Source organism: Triturus cristatus, chromosome 3_2, assembly GCF_964204655.1.
Source record: "Triturus cristatus chromosome 3_2, aTriCri1.1, whole genome shotgun sequence".
Taxonomy (NCBI): domain Eukaryota; kingdom Metazoa; phylum Chordata; class Amphibia; order Caudata; family Salamandridae; genus Triturus; species Triturus cristatus.
Window position 1 is genome coordinate 1,132,466,557 of NC_140584.1, and position 13,373 is coordinate 1,132,479,929.

Consider the following 13,373-nt stretch of genomic DNA (forward strand, 5'->3'; position numbering starts at 1 on the left):
TGGAGCTGCACCACGCCGTGTTGTCCCGTCCGATGATTGGCTGAAAAGCACATGACAATGTCACCGGACGCGAGAAGGCGGGGACTGAGGGAAACCTGGAATGGATGAAAGAATAGAAACCTCTGCTGTAGTAACTGCAGCAGAGAGGCGGGGATTGAGGGAATGCAGGCGGGTGAGTCTGGGGCAGAAGGCACAGGACACCACGTAGTTCCGACATGGAACCAAAATCAGGATTGGAAAGTGTTTCAAACCTAACCACGCCCCCGTTGGCATAGAGGGACTATGATGAGTAATGTGCACGGTCAATTGTAAGCATGTCAGAGGTTTTCCCCTCCAGAAATTATTTTAACGGCAAGAAATTGACCTACAACAGATTTTCCACAAACATGTTGCTTAAAACAGAGTTGTCTTCACAACTACATGTGAGGAGATTTGTGATTTAGTTCAACAACCCCAAGGTTGATATTGAATCACCGAGCTGCATTTATCCGCAGCAGCAAATCACTCTTATCTTATAAACCCTGCCTCCGCGCTGCATCCCGCTGTCCCAGCCTAGGACCTCAAGGCTGTGGCAAGCAGTTCCGAACTTCCTCAACCCAAGACTAGCTTGGACCACCGCACACAAACAAGCTTCAGACGCTCTTTTTACCGTGTGTAACCTATTCACCATATCTAGTTATGCCACCTACTCTCCAGGACCCTCCTCTAGGGTGTCCTTTGAGCCCCCACACCCATGTGGCACTTGAGTTTCTTTTCCCCTCTAGTGTCACTAGTAGCAGATGTGCTGGTCTGGCAGGCTAAACCTCATAAACTAGTGCGAACCTGAGCAGTTGGAAGCTAGTCCCTATCTTATTCCTACGGCAGGAAGTCTTGAGTGTTTTAGGAGCTCCTGTTTCATTGTGTCTTCTTAGCACAAAACGTTATTTATAAACTTTAATCCCTAAAATGTGAACATCAATCACCCCTAATGTTTTAAAATAAATCTGTATACTTTTTTTCAGCATGACTGTTCTCTTCCCCAGAATCTGTGTTTTGTGATAATTTGTAAAAGCCAATTTGGCCATGCTCTCATTACATAGTAAACCACAAGCCTGGCTTGAATAAAATGCCCACAGTGTTGGAAACACCACTAATGAAGGGCGCATCCAACACCCATTTACATGAACAGTTAATTTCCCAAGAAACAAAAAAGAAGTAATGTGAAGGTTTAAAATGGAAAAGGAACATTTTCTAAAGGGTAGATCGTTCGTAGACCATACACAATTTGTATTTTAGAAGATTATTGATGTGTTATGTGCATTTATATGGCACTGCTGTTTGGTCGTGCAGTTCTTTTCACATCTGGCTGGCCTTTGAAAATTCTGGGATTATCAATGAGGGTTTAAACATATCTGTTGATACTGCATTTGGTAGTGTTTCACACGGTTTAAGGGCCCATCATACTGGACAGCGAGAGCAATGTTAGAATAGCTTAAACATATTGTTTATTAACAGATTACATAGGATAGAGTCCACCTAGATCGTGTTACTGCTTCTCTTTGTTGATGTGCACAGCTGTGCATTACGTGGCTTTGGTTTGCTGTTGGAAGCATGTTTGCAGATTAGGTCCTTTTCATGCAGTGCTCTCTGCACATGGTTGTGGTCCATTTAACTTTACTTTGTCTGAATAGTTGATAAGTGAATTGGTGAAAGGAATTGGATGGGCTGTAGGAGTGGCAAAGCTTAGCCAACTAGATGGCTTGTAGCCATGTTGTGCACGTGCTGGTGCTTGGCCTTGTGCCCAATATGTACTGTCGGTGTAGTGGAATACATTCTGGAAAAATACTTATTTTATAGACAAAATATACAATTGCACTAATAAAACAATCAGATGTTTGTAAAGAGAAACATAATAACACTTTCAACATATGTGATTATTTTTTGGGGGGAAAGGTCTGAAGTTTTTTTATAACACTTCTGCCATACACTTATGATGAATGTAGTAAATGCCAGAATTAAAGCAGTTCTTGACCCAAGGTAGGTGACCACTAGCTTCAAACGGATGTGTGAGATTGGATAAAAACACTATATCGCTTCCTACTGACATGCTACAATTATCACAGTTACCTCACTGACATTCAGTAGCAAAATCATATAATACATACTAAGCCTTTCTCACGTTTTCTTCCTACCACTCAATACCATTTATATCTGATATAGAATTGGTCCACCTACCTATACCGTTGGTATGAGATTATGTATGTAGAAAGATATTCATTTTAATGCCAGATTCTTATGCAATTTTGCAAAAGCTCGAACGCTCCGGGTAAACATGCGTTTCTTGTTTACCCATCCCACATGTAACTCATGCTCTGTTCTTGGATTTAAATACTTTGGATGTAGGCTTAGGTTTCAGCACCTGCTACTATTTAAGGTGACCAGATAGCTGTATACCTCTGGAACACCTAATTGCCAATGATGGGTTTCACTTTTACAGACCGGTTATCAATGGCACTGGTCCAGTTCAGAAAGACCATAATGTTATGTATTGTATTGCTCCAATTGTACACAAATAACACTATAGGGCTCAGAATGCACTGAATTGTTACAGGCAAGTCCAGGACTCGGAAAAGGGTATCCAGGTAACACTCTCCCTGTGTTGTAGTCGGATTACGACTGCAGGAGTACATTAAGCAATCCCATGTTATGGTTTGTCTTGTTGTATATCTTCTGTTTTCTCCTCTGCAGAATAATTGCCCCTCCCTTGTAGTGTTTCCTAACTCCCCCCCCCTTTCACCATCACTCCATACGCCCCCCCCTTTCACCATCACTCCATACCCCCCCCCCCCCCGCTTGAACCCCTCCCCTCATCTGCTTTCAGCAGGCTTGTTTTGCACGTTTGCTGCCCTTGATGTGGAGCGCCTGCGCGCTCCATGCCAGGTTTTGTCAGCGCCTCTCCACTCCCTCCCCTGTAGCCCAGCGCTCCTCCCTTACTCTTACCCGGGCATTGCCCCTCCCCGGCTCTCCTTGTTGTGCTCGCTCCCCGCCATCTTGTCGCCCTGCTTTGCGCTGGGCTCGGGCTAAGGGTTGTGAGGAGGAGCCGAGGCCGCTGACTGCACCCCGGGCCGAGCAAGCGGCCCAGATATGAGCTTGGAGACTCTATTGGAGGCAGCCATGTTCCTGGAATGGCAGGCCCAGCAGCAGCAGCGAGCACGTGGTAAGGTGGGGGCTCCATGGGGGATGGGGCAATGCCAGTGGGGTTGAGGAGGGGGCTTCTGTTGCAGCATGACTCTACTCTCAGGTCTAGACTAGTCTTCCGCACATGCGATGAACGGAGGCTGCAAGGATCTGAATGACTGCAGACACTGCGGCAGTGCACTGCTTGGGAATGCTTTCACTGTGTGTCTCATCCTTAGAGAAGGGGTCGTTTCCGTGCAACTGTACAGTCAGTGTGAGGGTTCTACACTGCAGCAGTGCAGTGGCTGGGAATACTTTCACTGTGTGTCTCCTCCTTAGAGAAGGGGTCGTTTCCCTGCAACTGTACCGTCAGTGTGAGGGTTCTACACTGCAGCAGTGCAGTGGCTGGGAATACTTTCACTGTGTGTCTCCTCCTTAGAGAAGGGGTCGTTTCCCTGCAACTGTACCGTCAGTGTGAGGGTTCTACACTGCAGCAGTGCAGTGGCTGGGAATGCTTTCACAGTGTGTCTTATCGTTAGAGAAGGGGTCGTTTCCCTGCAACTGTACCGTCAGTGTGAGGGTTCTACACTGCAGCAGTGCAGTGGCTGGGAATGCTTTCACTGTGTGTCTCATCGTTAGAGAAGGGGTCGTTTCCGTGCAACTGTACCGTCAGTGTGAGGGTTCTACACTGCAGCAGTGCACTGGCTGGGAATGCTTTCACTGTGTGTCTCATCCTTAGAGAAGGGGTTGTTTCCGTGCAACTGTACCGTCAGTGTGAGGGTGCCACACTGCGGCAGTGCACTGCTTGGGAATGCTATCACTGTGTCTCATCCTTAGAGAAGGGGTTGTTTCCGTGCAAATGTACCGCCAGTGTCAGGGCTTTACACTGTTGCAGTGCACTGGCTGGGACTGCATTCACAGTGTGTCTCCTCCTTAATGAAGGGCTCGTTTCCGTGCAACTGTACCGTCAGTGTGAGGGTTCTACACTGCAGTAGTGCACTGGTGGGGAATGCTTTCACTGTCTCATCCTTAGAGAAGGGGTCGTTTCCGTGCAACTGTACCGTCAGTGTGAGGGTTCTACTCTGCAGCAGTGCAGTGGCTGGGAATACTTTCACTGTGTGTCTCCTCCTTAATGAAGGGCTCGTTTCCGTGCAACTGTACCGTCAGTGCGAGGGTTCTATCCGGCAGCAGTGCACTGGTGGGGAATCCTATGCTCCAGTGTGTCTCATTCTTAAAGAAGGGGTCGTTTCCGTGCAACGGCGCCGAACGAATGAGGCAGGAAGGAGAGATCGGTCTACACTACAATGCCTCCATACAGTCGATGCTCTACACTGCAGCAGTCTCCTCCTAGAGGCGCAGAGCACGCTGTAGCGCCCCCACAGAGCTGGGGGGCAAGCCCCTTATTTGTTGGCATTGTTTTACATTAAGGAGGGCGCTTAGAGAGCGTTGATTTACGGTGCAACAGTGGGAACTGACGTGACTGCACACTGCAATGCCCACCTCATCAGAGGGTAGAGTTTGGGGGGGGGGGGGGTTTATTCTCCCGCCGTGTATTCGGTATCTAATTGGAGTCACAGTTCCACCCTGTAGCAGTGTCTCCGTAATGTGGAGCGAGGGCATGTTCCACTCTGCAACAATGGGGATGGGAAGCTGCTCAACTCTGCTTCTCCCCAGTGGGGTGTTACTCATTACTCTGCACTGCAGCACTGCCCCCGCATCGGAGGCAGCATTGTTCCGCACTGCAGCAGGGCTTCCTGGGGCTACACATGGTGAGAGAGGCTGCAACTACGCCAGCCTCGGGCCTGCGGGAGAATCGCATTGTCACACAGTGCAGTCGTGCTTTCGTTGGGGTGGGGCGGGTCGAGGCACACTGCATCAGTTGTGAAACACCTCACAGTGAAGGGAACACCTCACAGTGGAGGTTCCTTCTCTGCAGCAAACTCCGTTGTTCCTGCTGATGATTATGCTTACGTGCCAGTCTGCATGTACTTACATGGCTCCAGCCATGTATCTAGACTGAAGGCGCCTAAAAAGCCCTCCCCCGTGCGTACTCCCCGATCTGCAAGGCACGGCTCGTGCAGTGTGTGGGGTCAGTGTGACACGCAGCGCCTGGCTCCACCCGGGTCACGTGCCGCCCATCACGAGGCGGCCGGAATGTTGCCACAGCGGGTTTACAAGGCATTGTGACGTGGTACAACCCCGCCCATGCCACGTGCTCGCGGGCCCCGCCTCCTCGGCCGCCTGCTTCTGCAGCCAGGGAATCCTCTGCCCTTCCGCCTCAGTCACAAGTTCAGGCTGGCGCCGCGGGAGCGCGCGGCCGGCGGGCCGACTAGTGCGGCGACGTGCTCGTCGTCGGGTGAACATTCAAATAGAGGGCCTGCTTACTGCAGGGACGCATTGGAAGACACCACAGATGGCAATCTATAGCAAAGGCTCCTTCCAGCGGGGTGCTGCTGTCTCAGACAGGTGACTTCCCTGTGCAGGGCTCCGCCCTTTGCAGTGCTGTAATTACAGAATGATATACACCTGTAGCCATCGAACCTGCCAACACACTGCGATGGGCGGTCCAAATCAGCCTTCCCTTTTAGATGGACATATTTAATCAAAAAGCAGATGTGTACCACGCGCGCTTAAGTATTAAAGGTTCTCTCACAGCAAGAGGTAGGCATTTTTTTTGCTGTAAAACTGCCATGCCGAGTCAAGAGTCTTGACTAGTGCAGGGCTGGATATCCCTAATCCATGGCCCGCATACCGCATCCCCTCTTCCACGGATCGATGGCCCTCTAAGCCAAGACCCAGTTCCTACAGGGTTGCTGCTGTTGGCAGATGGCACTGTTGGTGGCATCCTTGATGCACTAGCTACACGGTTTAGTACAGTGCCACTTTGACTCACTGCTGCACATCCTAATTCAAGTTCCGACTCCGGCTCTTTCAATAACTGATGGGCAACCATACACTGTTCATTCAGTGCAGTTCTGCCTCTACTGACTGCATCTTAGTGCAAAGCGGCATCTAGGGAAGTACTGATATGGATGGCATCCAGATCAGCACTACCCTGTATGCAGTATTGCACTGGGATGTACTCACTTCTGCATAGTTCAGGCAGCTTTTCGATACATTTCTAAGTTGGGCTTTGTCCAGATTCGCACTCAATATACAATTGGTATAAGAGACAAAAGTGGTTTGATTGACTTCACGTTCAGTTTGAGCCCGAAAGCATCCACTGGGGTCCGAGGCCTAAAACACAGAAGACGACGTAAGAATCTATTTTCCACCATGCCAAGTGCCTTTGGGCTTTTGTGCCCCCAAACGTCTGCACCATATGTTCTAGCTCCCACAGCTTTATTTTTGATAAGCACGTTTTGCCAGGGCAACTAGTCTCCTACCACACTTGAGGAAAAATATATGTACTGCATTACTATAGTGGAGCAGGGTACCTTCGCTTTTGGACGCCTGCTCGGACCAAGAGAACTTATCATCGAATCTGTTTCCCGAGTAGCCAAAGAAATGGGCTCTGGTCAGGCAAATGCCATTTATTTTGAAGGTTGTCTTCTGGGGGTTCCTGCAATTTGCTATCATAAGTTTTCATTGTATTTACCACAAGGTTTTTCTTGGTGCAGTAGGTTTTGAAGCAGTCCAATAATGTAGGCATTGACAGCTCGTTGCAGGAAAGCAGGACTGCATCATCTGCTTGGAGTAATATTGGAATTTTATTCCCCCCAATGAAAGGGACGTCCAAGTTTAAACTTTGAAGCACTCTGCCCACATCGTTTATAAAATGATTAAATAAATAGTCAGAGCGCCAAGATGCAACCTTGTCATACCTGCTTTCTATCGCACAGTTTGACGTCAGTTATCCTTATCATGCACCCAACTGAGGCTGTGTTGTTTTGATGTAGCATCTGTACAGCCTTCACAAGGTCGCACAGGAGATTTATACTGTGGAGAGACTGCAATAAGTTAGCTCTGTCGACAGTCAAATGCTATGTCTATGAACGTTGTATACAGTGTTGTATTTTTTTATGATGATTTGTTTATGATACATATTGTATATCAATGCTTGGCGATTGTATTATGGGCTTTCCTGAGGCCCGCCTGGAGCAGTGACAGTAGATTATTAGCCTAAACCCAGGTTTCCATCCTGGAGAGGATTGTCTTTCCGTTAATCTTCCCAGCACTGCCAAGCAGTGAGATATGTCAGTAATTAGCTGAATCGTTCCCCTTTTTATGGAGGGGCACTATGACTTCTGTTGACCAGGAAGCTGGGACCGTCGCCATTATCCAATCTGCATTAAATGGTGCAGTTAATACAGGAGCCCGCAGAGATACATTACTGTGAAACATATTGCTTGGAACACTGTCGGGACCCTGGCCTTATTTCACTTTTGGGAAAAGATGGCCACTCAGATTTCTAATTCTGTGAATTTGTTAGTCCATTTTTTGCTGTTGGAGGCAACTGCTGGTGTGAGCCTGTCTTGCTCTAGAACTGAAGTGTTCTTGCTTTGATCGTGGTCAAAACTGGGTAGAGCAGCTGTACTGACAAATGGTGCTAAATTTTCTTATATTGCCCCTAAATGATTGACCCATTCGGCTGAGGTAATGAGTGGGCCCAGTATTGAAGGCCCTTTGCAGCCCCAGTTGATCTTGTTCCAGAAGCCGGGATTAATCTTTTCTCTAAGTACGTTTGTAGGGGCTGCCCATGCTCGTAGATGGGTTTTCTTATGTTTGATTGGTCTCTTGTATTCCTGTGGCAGGGATTTTAGGAGTGCTCCCCCCCTCTTCCCAAAAGTCCCTGTGACTTAGAACTTTTGATAGTGCCTGCTTCATTTTTGCACATTCTTCATCAAACCAATCTACATTTGTTGGCGATTGGGTGCACCTGGCACTATTTGTAGGCCCTACTGCACTATCTCCAACAGATTGTTACTTTCATCAGTGATTCAAATTTCTCAACCGTGATCAAACTTGGATTATCCGACTCGGCTAGGATATCCTTCTGGTTTGGTTCCAGTGAGTGCGGCAGCCCGTTATTTCTTTTAATTCTTTTTGTGTGCCATGCACTCTTTTTCCCACCAGATTTAACTCAGATTCCCTGCCATTCTTCAGTGAGGAAAAGACCCAGCAGACATGGAATAGAGAGGATATATAAAGTATCAATAGATCATGGTCCCTCTCAATTTTCCTAGTTATAGTCATGTCGATAATTTGGTTCAACGACTCCTGGTTGGTTAATACATAGTCTATTAGGGTCTCTCAATTGCCAGACCTAAAGGTATTGGGATGGGGTGGTCTGAAAAGCGCAGCCATTAAATGTGAAAAGATTGTTCTGGAGCGAGAAAGTATTGGATTCCCTTCCCCTTCTTGAAGATAGTAGTGTTGGAAACCAAGGCAAGAAAAGAGACTTCTAGGCTTGCAGCTTTGCTTGATCAAGCATGGATCTATCTGGTCTTGTATTAAAATCCCAGCATATTAGAACTTGCTACTGATTGACTAGAACCTGTTCCCTTTGATAGCGTTAGTGAGATAGGAACTTAAAAGTTTTAACATTTCTGGATACTCACTCTTGCTGCCTGGTGGGATGTAAACATTGCAGTCCAGCACCCGAGAATAGTGGATGATTTCCAGATGTTGCAGATGGATTCCATTCCTCGATAAGCTTTCTGCACTCACTGAGGCTCGAAGGCTCGATAAGACCCAAACTGTGAAACTGCCTTTCGGCCTTCCTATCTTGCCTTTTATTTCTTGAAGTGAATGAGCAGGGAACTCCGCTAGGGTAATTTCATCAAGTGCCCATGTCTCCTAGTAGCAGCAGATTATGTAAGATTTGATAAAAGTGATCCATTCTTTGTCCTCCAGTTTAAATTCCAAACTTGCAATATTCCAACTGATTAAGCTCCCCTACACGTTTTTTGTGCAGTGGGATGTACCCATGTCCTATAAGAGAAACCTTGCATTGACGTGTTTTTCTATCCACGCCTGCATGCTGCTGGGCCCAAGTTGTATGACTAACTGGAAGGGCAGTCAGAACTGAGATGATGTTTGACTCAACCATGTTCGCAAGCTGCATATGTGGCTCTTGGCAGGTATTATTATTTATTTTAATTCTTAGACCTAGGTTTTGCTGGTCAGGCAGACAAGCTGCAGGGCCACGGGCAGACCTAAGGAGTGTCCCTAGTTGTTGAAGGCTCTTTTCCAAGGTCGCACTAACATCTGGCTGGGTTTCTAAAAAAAACTCGGATACCGCTCTGTCTTACCTTGGGCGACCAGAATTCCCCAATGAGACGGCGTGGCTTATTTTGCAAGGATTGCACCCGCAATAGGCTTGTGTGCCCACCATGATATAGTTCCTACTCTTAGACCTTTCTGGGTTGTTACAGTAATGAAGTATACCAGAGTATGTCATTAGATGTTAATTTTTCTAGCCCAGAAAACGCCAGAATCACTCTTTAATAGATTACCTCTATTTAGGACATTATGAGAGCCTCTTGAACAATAGATTGGTGTGAATTGAATTATGTTATTGCCGCTAGTTTAAGATTAGGGTTCACAAATTCTGGAATTTGTTAGGTTTTTGATTCCCTGACGTATTCTGCTTGCTGGGAGGCTCAGTTGAAAGTGCAGGCTGTTCATTGTAATGCAGTAGATAGATTAATGTGTAAATGTCCCCCTATGGGTACATTTCACCATATAGAATGAACGATACGGCTGGATGCTTGTGGTAGAAGCTGTTCCATTCTGGGCAGATAAATGTCCTGATAAGCAGCCACTGCGGATAGTCACTGGTGCAACACCATTTGCGGGCTCTTCACAACTGATCATGCAATTGGAGCTGCTTGCTTTCGGGTAGAAGTTCATATCGGCAGGTCCCGGGCAGGTATTTAACTCCTACACCTTTCTGACCCTGGCTAATTCAAGTGATCAGGGAATCGGGTGAGTGGACATGTTCATGATGACAATTGTAATAACTGACAATTTGTCAGTTTGGGTCGTAACCATTGCTTTAGGGCCCACAGTCCCTGATGGATTCTTCTCATGGGTCATTAGCCCTGCTGTGTTGGGTGCGACAAATGGGGGAGATAGGCTTCAGGGGAAATTCTCTTAGACCTGTTGGGAATCTCTGAATGTGAGTATGTGCCTTGCAATCAGGCTTATATTTGAGTTTTTGACCACGATTCTCTATATATATCTATTGTCAAGAACCATTACATTCTTGGATTGGGAATTTTGTTCGGTAGGGATAGGTTCAGTTTCTCCTTGAGTTTACTTGAGAGGAAAGAAGCCTACTAGCCTAACAAGGTGCCTGGGGTCAGTAGTTTTCCACAGAATGCGCATTGAGTTTTGTCTAGTGGCTTTTTGAAAATGGAATATAGGCGGACTTTAATATGTTTCTTCTTTCTTGGGATTTGGCTCCTCGAACCTTCAAGGGACCACATCTCCTTCATTGCTTATAAATATGTCTGTTTTAATAGATTGACATGCTGAGCCCTGGACGGGGAAGAAGTTGGAAGGAGGCTGGCGGTGTTTCTGAGGAAGGCTGCACCGCCATATGTAGTGACTTTTTGCACTCCTTGATGATTTATTAGATTACTTAAGGAACTTCTTCTAATTTAGTTCAAATTGCCAAGCAATTGTAGGGTTCTTACAGTGGGCTTCTCTTCCCAAAGGCGTCTGACACTGCAAGTTCCATAGCATGTTCTTCTATTTCGCTGCGACCTTAACTGCTATGTTGCGCATAATTTCAATTTGCATATCCAATTAAGAGGATTGGCAGTTAGAGCCCCAGTAAGAATATCTAACATGCAGCACATGGGTCTCATGATAGCAAGAATGGGTTGCGCATGTGGAGTTTCTGAGATGTTCAAGAGGGAGTTCTACTGCCCTTGCAGTTATGGCTGGTATTACCAGATACAGGCTTTGAGACCAAAATGTTTTTAGAACCCTTGCAGGTTGGATGAAATTGAGGGAGTGTCCCCTGCAGATTATATAAATATACCAAACCTGAGACTACTTTTTCCAATTTCAAGGTAGAATCGATTACATCCTTTTGAGTTAAAGGATATGGTGAATACCGAGGAATAGAATGTAGGGCTGAAAGGGATAGAAGAGTCCTAAGGCTCTGGGTCTATACCATGGTACTGGGAAGAGGTGTGGTGCTGCGGCCAGGGCGACTGACTCCGGAATATGGGGATCACGGTTCGATCCCCAGCGCCGGCGGCAGGTCAGCCCAGCACCATGTGACTCTGGGCAATAGCTTGCTTAATCTTCCCGACGGCCCCCAGCGCCTAGAGACCCTTTCGGGTGATTGTTCACGCTTTACAAATGTGGATTATTATTGCAGTAATATCACATGCCCGTACTGGGGGCACAATTTCCCGTTAAGGGTCAGAGATATTAAACTGTTGTGGCTTGAGGCCTTGGTTGTAACTACTGGGGGAATTGCTCATCTACAGGTAAACCCATCAACTTGTTTTATTCCCAGGGTAGCTGGGGCATGGTTAAAATAATATTTTGAAGTTTTTGTTGAATGCAATTGTTCAACTAAACCTGCTGTGTTTTTGCCAATATCTTTGATGTGTGATGAACGCTAAGATAAGTACACACCATAAGCAAGCCACCACCTGCTTCTAATAGGCTCCAGATTGATAAGATCCATTAAAAAAAAAATACAAATTAAAAAATAAACAAGACTTAACCTAATTTTGCTTGAATACACCAACCTGTCCAAAGCAAACAGGAAGACAGGAAAATAAAATGGAAATGTGTTTCCCAACAATCAGATACATGCCAAAAAACAAGCCCACATCGCCTTTGCTCCATACAGGATCCATAACAAACCAGGACAGAAGGCACGGATCGTTAGGCTAAACGATATTGTTTTCTAAGAGGCACCACAAGTGTTTGGTTCTTGTAACGAAGAGCTGTTCAGAGACTTTCGCTAACACATTTACAGACTCTGATCCAATAGTTCAGACAAAAAAGAAATGGGACTACAAGTCTGTTTTCCGATGACGTCGCCGTTATGATGTCATCATGGGCGCCCACAGGAACTTGCAGCCCCTACGTATACTGTCTGCCAAAACCAGTCCATCACTCGTTGGCGGACAACGAGACGTACAGGTACTCGTGAGGTGCTCGTAATTTGATGAAGTAAGTGTGTGCGTGTTAATATGGATGATTGATATACGAATAGACGCCTCCATGAGAGGGCTGGTATGAGAAAGTACGCTCTCATAGCATTGGTGGCACCAAGTCAGAACACATTATTTACCCAGGATTGCACACTTGGTTTACCAAGCATGCAAAATAACACACCCCCTTTGCCGCCTAAAAGACAAATTCCTTAAAGTTGATGGATCTAGTCTGCAACGGCAATAAACTACAACCCAAAAAATGTGGATACTCAATACACTTTATTCTCAGTCGAACACTAGCACTAGACCCGCGTACATTGCCCGCAAGGAACACTTTATCAAATTACGGTAAAGTAAAAACAGAACTATACGAGCACCCCCCTCACACGTTTGTCTATACAAATGAAAGCAACCTATATTGCATTGGAACTACTTTGGCACATTTCTTGAGTGTACATGAGTGTACTTTCCAAAGAATATGATCTGACTCCTTAGGGACACCAGAGACTCCAGGAATTGGTATAATTAAAATAAATTGGTTGTGTGATAGGAATGGAGTGCTTTATTTCACCCTAATGAATGTTTTTCACTTGCAAAGAGAGTGACAAGAAGACGGCACCATTCTCTTGGACCTCATGAACTTTAAAAACCCAAAATCAAGGGTAAGCATAACAACTTGAATGAATGTTTTTCCCACGTTTTTATCCCACATTTGTCACCTAACACTTTGTCCACAATGGTTGTATGTTAAAAGTGTATTAAATTATAGGATATATCCATGATAACTAATGGTTGGTCCTTAGAACTAAAAAATATTTTTTTTTCCAAAAGGAACAGTAAAAAGAACTTCTTTGTAGATATAGCAACAATTAGAATGTTGTACCTACATTGAAGAAATTTGGCTGCACAAACCTCACTTTTTTACCCCCAGGGAGATGTCCCCCTTTTCCTTCTACCTTGCTCTTAAGGCAAGGCAAGACAAGCATGGACCACCATAATTCACGAAAATGTTTATAGGTAGAGACCATGTAGATAATTCGGCATTTCAATTCTTATAGGGAATTACGTATACGGTCCATCTTCAAC

At 45.9% G+C, this 13,373-nt stretch overlaps 1 protein-coding gene across 3 annotated transcripts in view; it reads left to right on the forward strand.

Annotated features, from left to right (window-relative positions):
* Positions 1-2,980: 2,980 nt before the first annotated feature.
* MNT (MAX network transcriptional repressor) overlaps positions 2,981-13,373 on the forward strand; it is a 212,317-nt gene continuing 201,924 nt past the window's right edge. For 2 of the 3 annotated variants that reach the window (XM_085649942.1, XM_085649943.1), the window contains exon 1: positions 2,981-3,196. In XM_085649942.1, the coding sequence (XP_085506068.1) occupies positions 3,124-3,196 (73 nt within the window). In that variant the 5' untranslated portion in view covers positions 2,981-3,123. Of the gene's footprint in view, positions 3,197-5,436; positions 5,623-13,373 lie in introns of those variants that run through there. The other variant, XM_085649944.1, reaches the window with a different exon arrangement.